At 37.1% G+C, this 13,059-nt stretch overlaps 1 protein-coding gene across 4 annotated transcripts in view; it reads right to left on the bottom strand.

Moving 5' to 3' along the window:
- Positions 1-2,909: 2,909 nt before the first annotated feature.
- Positions 2,910-13,059, bottom strand: part of LOC122995936 (actin-binding LIM protein 3-like) — a 48,574-nt gene continuing 38,424 nt past the window's right edge. For 2 of the 4 annotated variants that reach the window (XM_044371356.1, XM_044371354.1), the window contains 6 exons: positions 8,683-8,712; positions 6,344-6,402; positions 5,847-5,916; positions 5,656-5,663; positions 3,457-3,537; positions 2,910-3,338 (listed from right to left, as the gene is read on the bottom strand). In XM_044371356.1, the coding sequence (XP_044227291.1) occupies positions 3,225-3,338; positions 3,457-3,537; positions 5,656-5,663; positions 5,847-5,916; positions 6,344-6,402; positions 8,683-8,712 (362 nt within the window). In that variant the 3' untranslated portion in view covers positions 2,910-3,224. Of the gene's footprint in view, positions 3,339-3,456; positions 3,852-5,655; positions 5,664-5,846; positions 5,917-6,343; positions 6,403-8,682; positions 8,713-13,059 lie in introns of all 4 variants that reach the window. The other 2 variants (XM_044371355.1, XR_006406892.1) reach the window with 2 other exon arrangements.

The following is a 13,059-nucleotide window of genomic DNA, read 5'->3' as shown; positions in this document are numbered from 1 at the left end:
TGCAGCTTTTTCAAATCTTTTATGGATATACCATAACTTTTGCTAATGTTGCTTATTTTAAAGTTCTTAAAGTTGCAATACACGGCATTCAGCCACTAGATGTTGCACTATAGCACCAACATGTCAGACCAAAACAAAGGTGTGTGTCGTTTACTCAATTGGAAAAAAAAACAAAGAAATCCGACAGTTCACAAATTCAGATCAAACTATCAACCTAGGCAGTGCTGATCAAATATGGATCAAGATTCTGCATTGCCTATTTCTCACCTCAAATGCTTTCAGTAACATATTTTATTGTACTGTTTAGTTGTAATTTGAGAAAGTTTGTGACCTGGCCGCAATCTTGGAAACGGACGTGGAGGACACGGAGGGACACTAATATGCATGCTCACATGCACTAACATGTACACGCGGCCGGTGCAGCTACCAAAACAAAGAACAGAGAAGCTCGGATAACAATACACACAGAGAGTGTGTGACTTCATTCACTGCTCAGGTCTCCATTATTCCACTATATCCTTAAATAGCAAATAGTTATTGGCTGACATCCAGTGAGGCTCAATTTCATTTATTGCACCTTTAAAGTCAGTGGCTCTCAAACTTTTTCACATCAAGGACCCCTAAACTGAAACAAATTAGACCACGGACCCCCATCTGATAAGATTTTTGCTTTTAGATGTTTTATGACAGAAAGTGTATGAAACCCATGACCAAAATAGTCATACGTTCTGTCATTTATGGATGGAATTATAGTGAAAATAATTATTTCCCTTTTTGCTGGGGACCTCCTGGAACTCCCTCAAGGACCCCTGGGGGTCCTCGGATCCCACTTTGAGAACCACTGCTTTAAGTAACATTTTAAATGCAGAAATACTTGTAATGAAGTATTCATAGTGTGTTATTGTAACTTTTCCAAATCTATTATGGGTAATAACATGAAAGTACTGTTTGCTAATGTTGCTTATTTTAAAGTGCATTAAGTGCAGCACTTCTACTTGTAATGAAGTATTTTCACAATATGGTTTTGCTACTTTTCCAAGTGTAGATCTAGTATGGGTTATAACAGACTATATACAGTTTATGGAAGTGGTTCCCTACTGGGGTGCAATATGATTAACAAGAGAGGAACCAAAAAAACACATTTCTGCCTCACAAAATTGTTGTTAGACTTTCCTCTAATCTAAATCTAAAACCTTAATTAATGTTTATTTCCTCAGGCCTTTAATTAAAAATAAAATAAAGAAAAAGATCTCTTTTTGGTTTAACTGGTAGCAATCTGTGATGAGTGGTGGAGCCAATTAAGTTGTGAATCACTCATCTATGGGGTATATATTTAAATGATTTTTGAGCACAGCAATGTTCATGCATCTTTTGGTCTGTACTGCTGCTGAGCAGGTGTTTAAATTCACAACTTGCTTGACTATTCATGGTTAGGATGTAGCTCGTAGCTAATCAGACTGTGGTCAGCGTGGTAAAGGTGAAAGCTGTCATGAGAGAAGTCAGAGTAAATTCAAGTGAACTATACTTTAAATTACATTACAGCTCACAATTAAATTAACATTTCAAGATTGTCTGGAAGAATCACTTGAATCCTTTCAAGACTCCGCTGACCCAATGACCCCTCAACCAGAAAAATACAAGCCTGAAACCAACAAACCTGTTCACCATCCACAGTCATCATCTGTCTGAGGATCATGGAGAATAGAAGTAACAGTAGTATTATTAATAAGAATAGTGTTTCAATCATTTATTTAGCAGTTGTAGTGACAGACATGGGGTTGCAAATCTTGTTCCAATAAATAAAAAATAAGTTAGATTATAGACTTTAGTCTTGAAGTCTTGCGCACATTTAATGCGGTAAATGTGATAAATTATTGTAATAGACCTGTAAATACACGCAGACACACACATACACACCTAATAGTTTGAACCCTGACAATAGACAGTAAAATGATCCCATCTCTTACATTCAATTACAACACACTCGTGCACACCAACACACTAATCTTTCTCTTTGCAACAAACTATTAAATCTATTCACTTTCCTTTTGTGACATGAAAACTTTTTTTAATTAAACTTTGTGAGAGCCTCTTTTCCTTTTGGATCTTTCTTTGTTTTCTCCCCTTGTTTCTTCCTCCTTCTCCACATCCTTCATCCTATTTCCTTCCGTCATGTCAGAAAAAAAAATCTCATTATTCAAAGGGTTTTACATTATCCATTAAATGCATCTATCAGTCATTTAAACACACAGACACACAAACAAATCCATCTGGAGCTGAGCTGTGCCATATGTGCAACTGCAATTAAAATTTAATAAATTAAAAAAAAACTGTTTTCTTAAAATAAGTAAACGTCTTATTTTATAGTGTGTGTAGTACTAAAGCCTCATTTTAACTTTACTAACATCTCTGAGCTAAGAGCTGTGACACATTTCATTCACATTTAACCTTATAATCACATAATACAAAGAAACCAAACACTTGTCTGCTCATGTCATAGAAAAGAACTTCAAACACTTATATGGCTTCAGAAAAAACAGACAGACAGCAAACTCAAACACATGCCAGCATTTAAAAAAGGAGAAGAAAACCTTTGGTTTTCAGTATCAGCACTTTATAAAAACATCATGTGTATATTATGGACAGTAACCCTAATGTTCAGAAACACACCAATCCACTTCACCTGGTTTGTCAGCTTATGAGCCACTGAGGATAACGTCTGTGTTTGTGACTAAAACTGGATCTTCTTTGCCATCAACAACAAAACAGTCTTTCTCACTCGCTGATGGCATGTGGGCAAGTTTGGGCAGAGAGTGCAGACCACTGACTGTAGACCCTCAGTATGGTATGAAGCATGTCAGCAGAAAGTCCAGCCTGTCTTATCAGACTACCATCCTGATCTCATGTTAACACATTGCCATCTGCTGGTGGAAAAGAGAGAAGCAGTGGACTTCTCCCTCTGTTTGTCAACTTGCCTGTACGTTGCTCATCTTCTGTCTTTTGTGGTCTTCATGCTGTCCAGTCCAGTCTTCCTTCCTCTCATAGCAGTTCATCATTTTCACCAGTAGGCTGACTTCTTATGTATTACTTAAGAAGTCCAAGCATACCAGTTACAGCACAATGAGAACAGGAGGCCACAAGTTGTCTTCTTCTTGTCACTTCAAAGGAAGAAAGACTTTTGTATTTGTATTCATCCTGTGGGCAGTGGGTTACACTTGATATTCTCAGAAGAGTCGGACCTGTTTCTTAAGTTCATTCTTCTTCCACTGAGCAAGATGATCAAAGGCACTCATGGACATGCCAAAGACTCTGTGGAACTCCTCTGGTGAGAGGTGACGCTATGAGGAGAGATGAGACTTTTCTATCAGTGTTTTTATTACACTCCAGTGTGTTGTTGTGTTTATTGAGAGCAATAATTCAAGAATATTTTGAGAGTTACTTCCAGTAGCAGTTTACCTCTAGTCTGGCTCGGTCCACATCACTGGGGAGACGCTGCTGTCCTCTGACTGACACCATTAGAGCTTCATATGGGTAGATCTAACAGAGAGAGAGAAAGTATTGCTAATAAATGTCTGTCTGCAATGCACCATGGGGGCTTCAGCTGCCATTTGTGAAATAAATTACACAACTGTGAATCAAATTGTGTTCAGATGCTCCTTCAAAGGACTTTCATAAATTATGTCATTCTACGTTGTTTAGTGAACATTATTGTTTGGGTGATGTTGTTTATAAGATGATTCAAATGCCAACATTCAAACCATCACAGGAAATCAGCTTGGATTTGAATTTTTCAGCACCATGAAGACAGATGGACTGAATTGTTGCCTTTGAAACCCTCCAGTGGCCAAATTCTATAATGACAACAATTACATTGAATCACATTAGAAAAATAGATTTGCTAAGTCATTTTTCTTGCAAATATGGAGGAAGAGATTAACGAAGAACTTGAGAAAAAAAATAATATTGACATGGTTCCTCTTGTTTTTCTCTTTCTTCTCGACCCTCATCCCACCAACATATTTAACATACAAGGACTACCTGCTGGAGTCAAACAAAAATTTAGGGTTGTTGACAGAGCACATGAGGAAATCTGTATCTGCTGCATTTGTGTCTGTCTCCTTAAAAATGATTGACAGAGTGCCCCTACCTCCTCGATAGTGTGTGATATTTTGAATTAAGACCCATGGCAGACATGAACTCAATAAACAGTTCAATCTATTAAAACTGAATAAGCGGAGTTGGCGGCTTTTGACTGGGGTCCCCCAGGACCCCAATACATTAGTATTTTAAAAGTACTATTTCAAACAGAAACAGAAACAATGATATAAAGTCATTGGGAACAAATTGATCGACAAAGTCATGAAAAATTGGAATGATAGAATAAACCACCTGTGAGATGTGTCAAAAAGTATACTTCTGGGGGTCTGCAGGGACCCCTGTCAGGAGGATTAAGGTTTTAATGAAAAGAAATCATGGGAAAAATACTCTACTATTTTTTACCCCTTGTAAAAATATAAAAATATGCCAGTTGGCATATACTGTATATGCTTATTGAAAATCTATTTTCATACTGAAATGATTGGAATCGAATGGCAGCCAATGGGTGCCTGGAATGCAAGAAATCAATTTAAATACTTATTGCATGCTTTATGAAATGGTTGGTAGTTGTAGTTATAATAAGCTAAAGCATAGCATGTGAAACTACTGGTATGGTCCTTAAACACAGCTTTTCTCCAGTATTACACAGTACTGACACATGATTACATTTAGCTTTCAGATCACAAGGAATTAAACTGTCATCGTGTCCCCATTTAGAATATTGTAATACTCATACGCACCCAATATTCTAACAAATAAGACCCCAAACAACCACATTGCTGATACTAACTAGCCTTCTCTCTCTCTTTTACCTCACCCCCAGCTTTAACTCTGGAGACTTCAGCCATCAGCTTTCCAGTGTTTCTAGCTTAAAGAGTGGGTTTTACAATTGCTCCCAACTTTCCTATTATTCAGTAAGTGTGATAAAGTTTAAATCTATTTCTGATTTGTATATAAAAGGGAAAATGGTTGCACATTTTCATGAATTTCACAAAAATGTTTTGGAGCACTACAAAAAGTACATTCCTTAATGATTGCCTCACTATGGTGTTTTATAGCCTACATTTACAGTGTTTCACCAGAACAATGGGGCACATTTCATGAAAAACCAAGGAGAATTAAGCATTATGACACATTTCAGAAACTGTAGTGTACTGTATCTATAACTTCCCAAGTTTCAAATAAAACTGCTAGGATTTCTATTTTTCTGTTTACTATAAATATCAACATTTTTGCACAAGCTTTTCAGTACGACTTTTCTTGTCATAAAGAGATGATAGCCGACAGCTGTAGAGACTATAGAGCTCTCACCCATCACATTCGTGTCAGTACTCTTTATCTTTATATTCTTTTTTACTTCTGTGTCGATAAAAATAAATGTGCTTCACAAAATTTCCTTTAGTCATTTATGTGTTACTGAGTGAGATGGATTCACCATTCAATATGAACCGAGACTTCTTCAAACAAGCAACTTATCATCCTTATATATTATCCACTGATCCAGACCTTTCACTCTTGGCTCAGTAACAGTTCACCAGTGGTGGCACAGCATCTTACCTTGTATTCTGAAAGAAAAAGAAAAAAAGAAAGTGATAAATTATGTTAACTATTGCATTCACTGTCACCTCTATTCCGTTATTAAATACACTCTGAATAACACTGAATAACATGCATCAGGAGGCGAGGTAAACCAGGAGAAAACTGGAAGAACTGGCGATAAGCAGATTTATGCTGTACAATAGGCTTACCTCTGATCTGCCAATTAACTGCATTACTGCTGTCATACTGGTAATAATCTGCACCAGCACTCCCAGGCTGCTAGAACACAACAAGAGCAGTTTAGCAAACATGGACCGAGGGGATGTATTTCATCATCAAAAGATCCAACAAAGTGGACATAATTGGTAAAATATTACATTATTCTAGACTACTACATTAGTATTACTGCTGTAGGAGCTACTGTACATTATTGTTTCCACATGTAGAGAAAATCAATGATAAAAATAAGAACAAACACACTTCTCAACTGGATCATTTCATCAGCTAATAACAGTGTCTTGACAGTTGTTAGTTCCCGTCTCAGTTGGCCTCAGGATATAAACTGATACAAATGAGTTTCAAAGGTTCAGTAGAAAATGAAGGACTTTGCCATATTTTATGGTTTATTGGATGACAAGGCCTGTTTTGTTCTCTCTCTATATATCTCTTTCTCACCTCTTTTTCACCAGAAATCATGATTGCTTACCCTGTTTAGTCCATTTCTGCCGTAGCCTGGCAACGAGGCTGATTTGGAAATGTATGAATCTGGAAGAACAAACATAAACACAAACACATCATTTGTGAACAGGAGCACAAACAGTAGCCCTGTAGTGAAGTTGTTTATGGTGCTTTTAGCAAAATTTTGTCTTAGGCTAAAAAAGACTGTTGTTTTTAATATTATTACATATTAAGTAGCAGAATCTCAACAAAAATTTCCACATACAATCAAATTTTATTTAATCTATTTAATAGGGAAAGTTGGCTGAGTTTATCCCATTGACTTGCACACTTTTTTTCAACCCAGCTCTGCTCCAAATGACTACAGTTGCACACACCTGGAAACATCTGGGCAGGAGTGACTACTGTATGTGAAGTGTCTTGTTCAACAGCATCTAACTGACAGCTGCTGAAGGATTTGAAAAGGGAAAGAGTGTTTGGGAAGCAGTTTCTCCCATCTGGTACAAGAATTCAAAGCAGCAGTCATATACTGTAACTGCTTTTTAAATCTCAAGGCTGTTTTCTGCTTCCTATGAGCTTGCAGTACTGTAGAATACTCCCTTAAAAAATGTTTACATTTGTCATTATTGATGTACGCCTGAGTTTGATACCTCTGTCCTTGACGAAAAGCCAATATGGGCTTGAAAATGTACTTTTTCTAAATGTAATAAAGAAAAAAGGGAACATTGTACAATGTTGTGAGTGCTTGGGAAGCAGACATTACCTACTCTTGTTCTATTGTTGCTGTTCTTTTGCACCTTGATGTGAAATGTGGCTTAAACATCAGGGCTGCCTCTCAATTAACACAAATGTGGCTCAGATCACACTGTGATATCAGCAACTAGATTCACCTTGGAGGCATATAATATCTCAACTAACACCTCACCTGGGATGACTTTTAGCCTCATTTTGATACACTGTTTCAACCTCTGGATATTAAATGTATACCTTTATCAAATACAAACAAACTACAGCACATCTACCACCCAAAGTGTTGGAGGAAAATGAAGAAGACTGTGGTATTATTGCTGCTTCTCCTCACCATTTTATATTTTAATGAGAATGCTCTACTGTCGCAATGATCATATACATTTTTAAAATCTGTCTTTCCTTATTTTATCACTCCCCCAGCATGGTGGCATCTCTCTTGTTACCAATGGTAACCACCAGCATCCATGCATCCTTTGTGGTGTGCACTGCTGCAGCTGAAGCAGCAGAGGGCAGTAGAGTCTCACTGATCCTCTCAAGTCATTCTGCTGCCTCTCATCTTTCTCACTTCTTCTTTCACTTCATAATTTCCTCCTCTTCACTGTCTTCATTTCTTGTTTCTTGGCTTCGTCACTCATTCTTCCTCCTCCTTGTTCCCTCTCTTCCCTCTTCTCCCCACCCTCCCCTCAGTCCATCTTCTCTATCAGACTCCCTTGTTCACTCAGGTGTTGAAGTGAATTAAATTACACAGAGATGTCAAAGAGGTGGGATGAAACACCATGATGCAGCAAAATACCTGCCAGTATGTAGAGATATTGTACAGCCGCTGAACTATAATGGGTTTGTCATTCACAACTCTCTGCCTCAACACAAAATAAGACACAGTCTCATAGATTAGTCATTGTGTGTGTCCTAGAAATATACTTGTTTGTGTGCCAAATAGTGTGAAAACATCTAGCCTAAGCATCTCATTCATCAGTGTCTTCATAGTATAATTGCCGGCCTATAATCACTGCTGCCATTTGAATTTCTCATAGTTTATGTTTTGGTGCAATTTGCACAATTACTGATCAGTAATCTTACTATAATGGCATTATATGACAGTCTGGATGCACAAAAATTCAATTTTATGATGCTCCAAAACAAGTTTGGAGGCAGCTATGTTGTTGTTATCAGGCTAAAATCCACACAAGAGGATTAAAAGAGATTGTAAAGAAAGGAGAAAGCATTTTAAGGCCAAGTGTGGATAACACATATAACACATTCATAAAAATACATTTCTTTTTACAATCAAAAATCACATAGAGTGTAGTGTGTAACTGCAAGTTGTGAAACAAATGGCTGAGGAGCTCAGGTCAGTGCTGCTGCTGAAGAAAAGCTGTTAAATAAGCTACAGCTCCATTCATCTTCCCACCTGTAGTCCAAAAAGAAAGAGGGGTGTGTGTGCATGTGCATATGTGTGTGTGTCTGTGTGAGTTGATAACAATCTCCCATTTAAAGCTGTGCTGCTGTCACAGCAGAACCGACAGGATGAAGGGGATCAGAGGGAAGACAGACTGCTGTGTCGCTGCCCCCCTTGAGATGACCGCAGAGATCCAAACACACTGACGAACCACTCACCGCTGTCTACACTGTAGACGGACCTGGGAGCTGAGGATAGAGAGACACCAAGAGGTAGGGGAGATATGGAGGGAGATGGAAAGAAGAAAAAACACAGGACAATATATTAATCTAACCAGCTACATAACTTGAAAATACAAAATCTCTTAGCATGAAAGGGATTCCAAAAACAGATTTTAAGTAAAGATGACGATAAAATGATGTTCCAGTAACACCCAACATTGCTGTGTATGAGCATTTCATATCACATAATGAATTCAAACATCTAAAGAAATCACAAAACTTCCTGTTGAATCTGACTTGACTTTTGATGCATGTTTGTGTGTGTGTGTGTGTGTGTGTGTGTGTGTGTGTGTGTGTGTGTGTGTGTGTGTGTGTGTGTGTGTGTGTGTGTGTGTGATTGTGTGTTAACCTTCATATTGTGTGAGACTGTGTTAAGCGGGGTTAATAAGCCCGCCACATAACACACTGTAGTAAAAATATGGGAACAAACAGTAAACTGAAATGAGAGAGGACAGTTAGTTTTCAGTGGAAGGGAAATAAAGAAGGCCAGCTGTTGTGGGACATCTATAAAACATCAGCTATGTGAGGATATTCCCCCCCAACAGCATCAACATGCAGACATAATCACAATTAAGACCTACACATCATATAAAATATGAAGCAGCACGGGTACAGCCATGCAGCATCAGGGTTTCTGCTTGGGCCACTCGTGTTAAAAATGTATATGTTTATGCCACCCACGGAAGTTTGTAATTTTAATGGACTGTGCTGCAGCTTGAGATTTATTTTTCTCAGCCTGTAATTTAAGGTGTGATGTGGTGGTAAAAATGCGACACACACACAGAAAATGGAAATCATGAAAATCAAGTACAATCACTATTAAACTGATGTGTGCTAATCTTTGGCACATATCAGGGTAAAGTTCTCCTGACGACTGTTGGATTTGGTCTGTTTTTGGTTGTTAAGTGGTTGAGCTAAATGCTAACATCAGCTGTTAAGCACTGTGCAGGTATAATGGTTAACATGTTCAACATCATACTTACTCTTAAGACCCGTGATGATCGAGCTTTTGAGCATCTAAACTATGGAATGATCTGCCTGTATCCTTATGGTCTGCAGATCCTTTAACAAAACAGCTAAAGATATACCTGATTAGACGGGCGTTTGGGAAACCTGTATGCACCAGGTCAGCATTTTATGTTTTTACTGTGTATTTTTATTGTGTATTGTGTTTTTTTAGTTTTGCACTTTTTAATAAAGTGACTTGGGTGGTCACTCCATCTGTTACGATTTCCTTCTTTTTTGTATGCTGCATTATGCCCTTGGAAAGCACTTTGTGACTAATGTCTATGAAAAGCACTGTACAAATAAATTTGACTTTACTTACTTGCATTACTAACATTTTAAAATTAGCACTAGTAAACACAAAGTAACAGTTGGGGCTGATGAAGGTCATTAGTTTTGCATAAATTTAGTCATAAATCAAAGTATTAGACAATTTCTGGCTAGATGAAAAATCATAGAGTGAACAAAGTTACTGCAATTCATCCTGAGGGAGACATTCATGTCTGTAAGGGCTGCAACTAATGATTATTTTCATCATCGAATATTATTTTCTCTATTTATCAGTTAATTATTTGGTCCATAAAATGTCAGCAAATAGTAAAAAATGTTGATCATTGTTTACAACAATGTCCACAACCCAAAGATATTTAATTTACTATCATAAAAGACTAAAGGAACCAGAAAATAATTATATTTGAGAAGCTGAAAGCAGAGAATTTGGACATTTTTTTCCTAAGAAATGACTAAAAACAATTAATCTATTATGAAAATAGTTGGCACTTAATTTAATAGTTAGCAACTAATCAATTAATCAATTAACCAAATTTCATGGCAATCCATCCAATACTCATTGAGACATTTCAGTTGAAATCACAAATGTGAACTTCATGGTGGCGCTAGAGGAAAAGTTAGGGGTGTTATGAACGTCTGCACCAAATTTTGCGCCAATCCATCGAGTTGATGTTGAAATAATTTACAGGATAAGTAAAACCTTTGGTGGCGCTACAGGAAAAAGTCAGGGGATCACCAAAGCCATTAGGATTTATCTCATAGTGACCATGAATGTCTGTACAAAATTTAATGGCAATCGATCAAATAGGTGTAGAGATATTTCAGTCTGGACCAAAGGGGTGGACCGAGCGACATTGCTATCCCTAGAGCCACACTGATAAAATAAATGAACCGATAAATGAAGTCACCAAGTGTTAATTACTTTATAGGACTACATGTCGCTTCTATCAAATGATGGACATCTCATTTTGCAATTAGCCTCTTCTGAAGAATAAATGGGGATGTTTCTCATCACTATAATAACAGCAGACACTATAAACCCAGTGATTACACAGCATTAAACACTAACATCATCTACACCTCTCTCAGTCTGACCTCCCTGTGCTCGTTTCCCTCTCTTCTCTCCACTGCTCTCTTACCCTGATTTACCTCCGAGCTTCATGTCATACATCTTCTCTGAACAGCTCCAAATTGCTTTAGCTTCTCACTCCCTCTCTCTGTCTCTCTCTTTTATATTTAATCCACTCTTGTTCGCTCACTCTCTCTCTCTCTATCTCTCCTGTTATAACACCCTCTCTTTTATTCCCATTTGACCTCCACCTAAACACACACACATTCTCTCTCTCTCTGTCTCTCTGCCTCGGAGTCTCTCTATCTTTGTCACGCCATTACACGTGCTGAATGCAATGAGGAATGGGATCAATGGGAGAGTTAATACAGTAGTGGGAAACTCCCACCTCTACGGCTCGCTCAGCATCACAACGAGACACACAATCCTCCTCTTTTAAAGGTGACTAAATTCATGTCCTAACCTCTAACCTTCACCACCACCATTACTCTAACCAAAATCTGATCCTCATTTCAGCCTTGAATCTAAACCACTGTGTCAACCCTGAAACAACCCTGTTGCACAAGTCATATATGCTTTACATTACTGCCAACCATTTGTAAATGTTCATTCGTAAATCATATTCTTTCATCTTGTTCCCACTTATTAAGCACATTGCCAACTTGCAAAGATCAATCACTTAAGTCTACACCATTGCGTGCGTATGGGAAACTCTGATATCCATAACTTGGAATTCAACTGCTGAACGACTCTCTGTCATGAAAGAAGCTACTAAATGATCATTTTCATTATTGATCATTTTTCCTCAAAAAAAAAAAAAAAAGGCTGAAATGGGAGTGACTAAGATTATCTTCTATCTTTCTATCTTTCACCTCTTTGGAAAAAACATTGAAAGAACATTTGCATGGTGATCAAATATCTGCTCTTTATTAATTGTTACTTTCTCACTCAGGACTCATCAGATAGTAGAAGACTAACCTGGAGTGATGATATTGGACAAGAAATAATAAAGGCAGAGTGGAAACACAGTTGCTTATAGTCACAAGTTTTAATTATCAATACCAGGTTTAAACCTTTACAATATAAGTGATTAATGAGAACCTATATCCCTGCTTGTAAAGTACACAAGTTCAATCCTAACATTCCAGATCAGTGCATTAAATGTAACGAAGATAAAGGGACCATTGTTCATGGGAATGTCTTGTTAGCAAAGATTATTATAAGACTTTTGGAAGAATGTGGTATTACATGTTTTCCACATTGTTAATTATGATCTTCCTCTGTGTCACAAATTATGTTTACTTGGTATATTTCCTACTGTATGTAATTTAAGTTGTGAGAAGAAAAAGATGGTACATTTTTGTTATCTTCATGCCAAATATACAATTGCTGTGTGCTGGAAAACAACACTAAAGCCATCTTTGAACCAACAGCTAAAAGGACTTTCAACCTTATTATCTATAGAAAAACTAATGTCTGAAATAAAGGGAAAATCCAAGGACTTTGAATGAGCCCCATGGAGGATTTTTAAAGTCTTGAGAATTACGTCTGACTAAACTGTACATCATTAGGAGTTTTCTAATTTTCCTTTTTGTTGTTGTTGTTGTTGTTATTGTCTTTTTTTATTATTGTGTCTTGTATGTTTGTTTTGGTTTTGTTGTTGTAGCAATCATTAATCACAACTCTCACTATACAAATTAACATCTGATATGTACTCAGAAAGGCCTTCTTAAACTATTTTGCAAATATGTATATATTGACTTGTTTTTTCCCCCTTTATTGTTAAGATGATTTAATATTTGTATTACATCGTATGTCTTTATACTGTATTATTCAATTGTATAAATAAATACAGGCCTTTGTGCACATTTCTATGTAACTCTTACTTTTAGGTTGTCCTCTTTAAGCAGGATTATTGAGACATAAACATTTCAGGGACATACTCTAAA

Source organism: Thunnus albacares, chromosome 13 (assembly GCF_914725855.1).
Source record: "Thunnus albacares chromosome 13, fThuAlb1.1, whole genome shotgun sequence".
Lineage (NCBI taxonomy): Eukaryota > Metazoa > Chordata > Actinopteri > Scombriformes > Scombridae > Thunnus > Thunnus albacares.
This window is presented reverse-complemented; position numbering and strand designations above follow the sequence as displayed.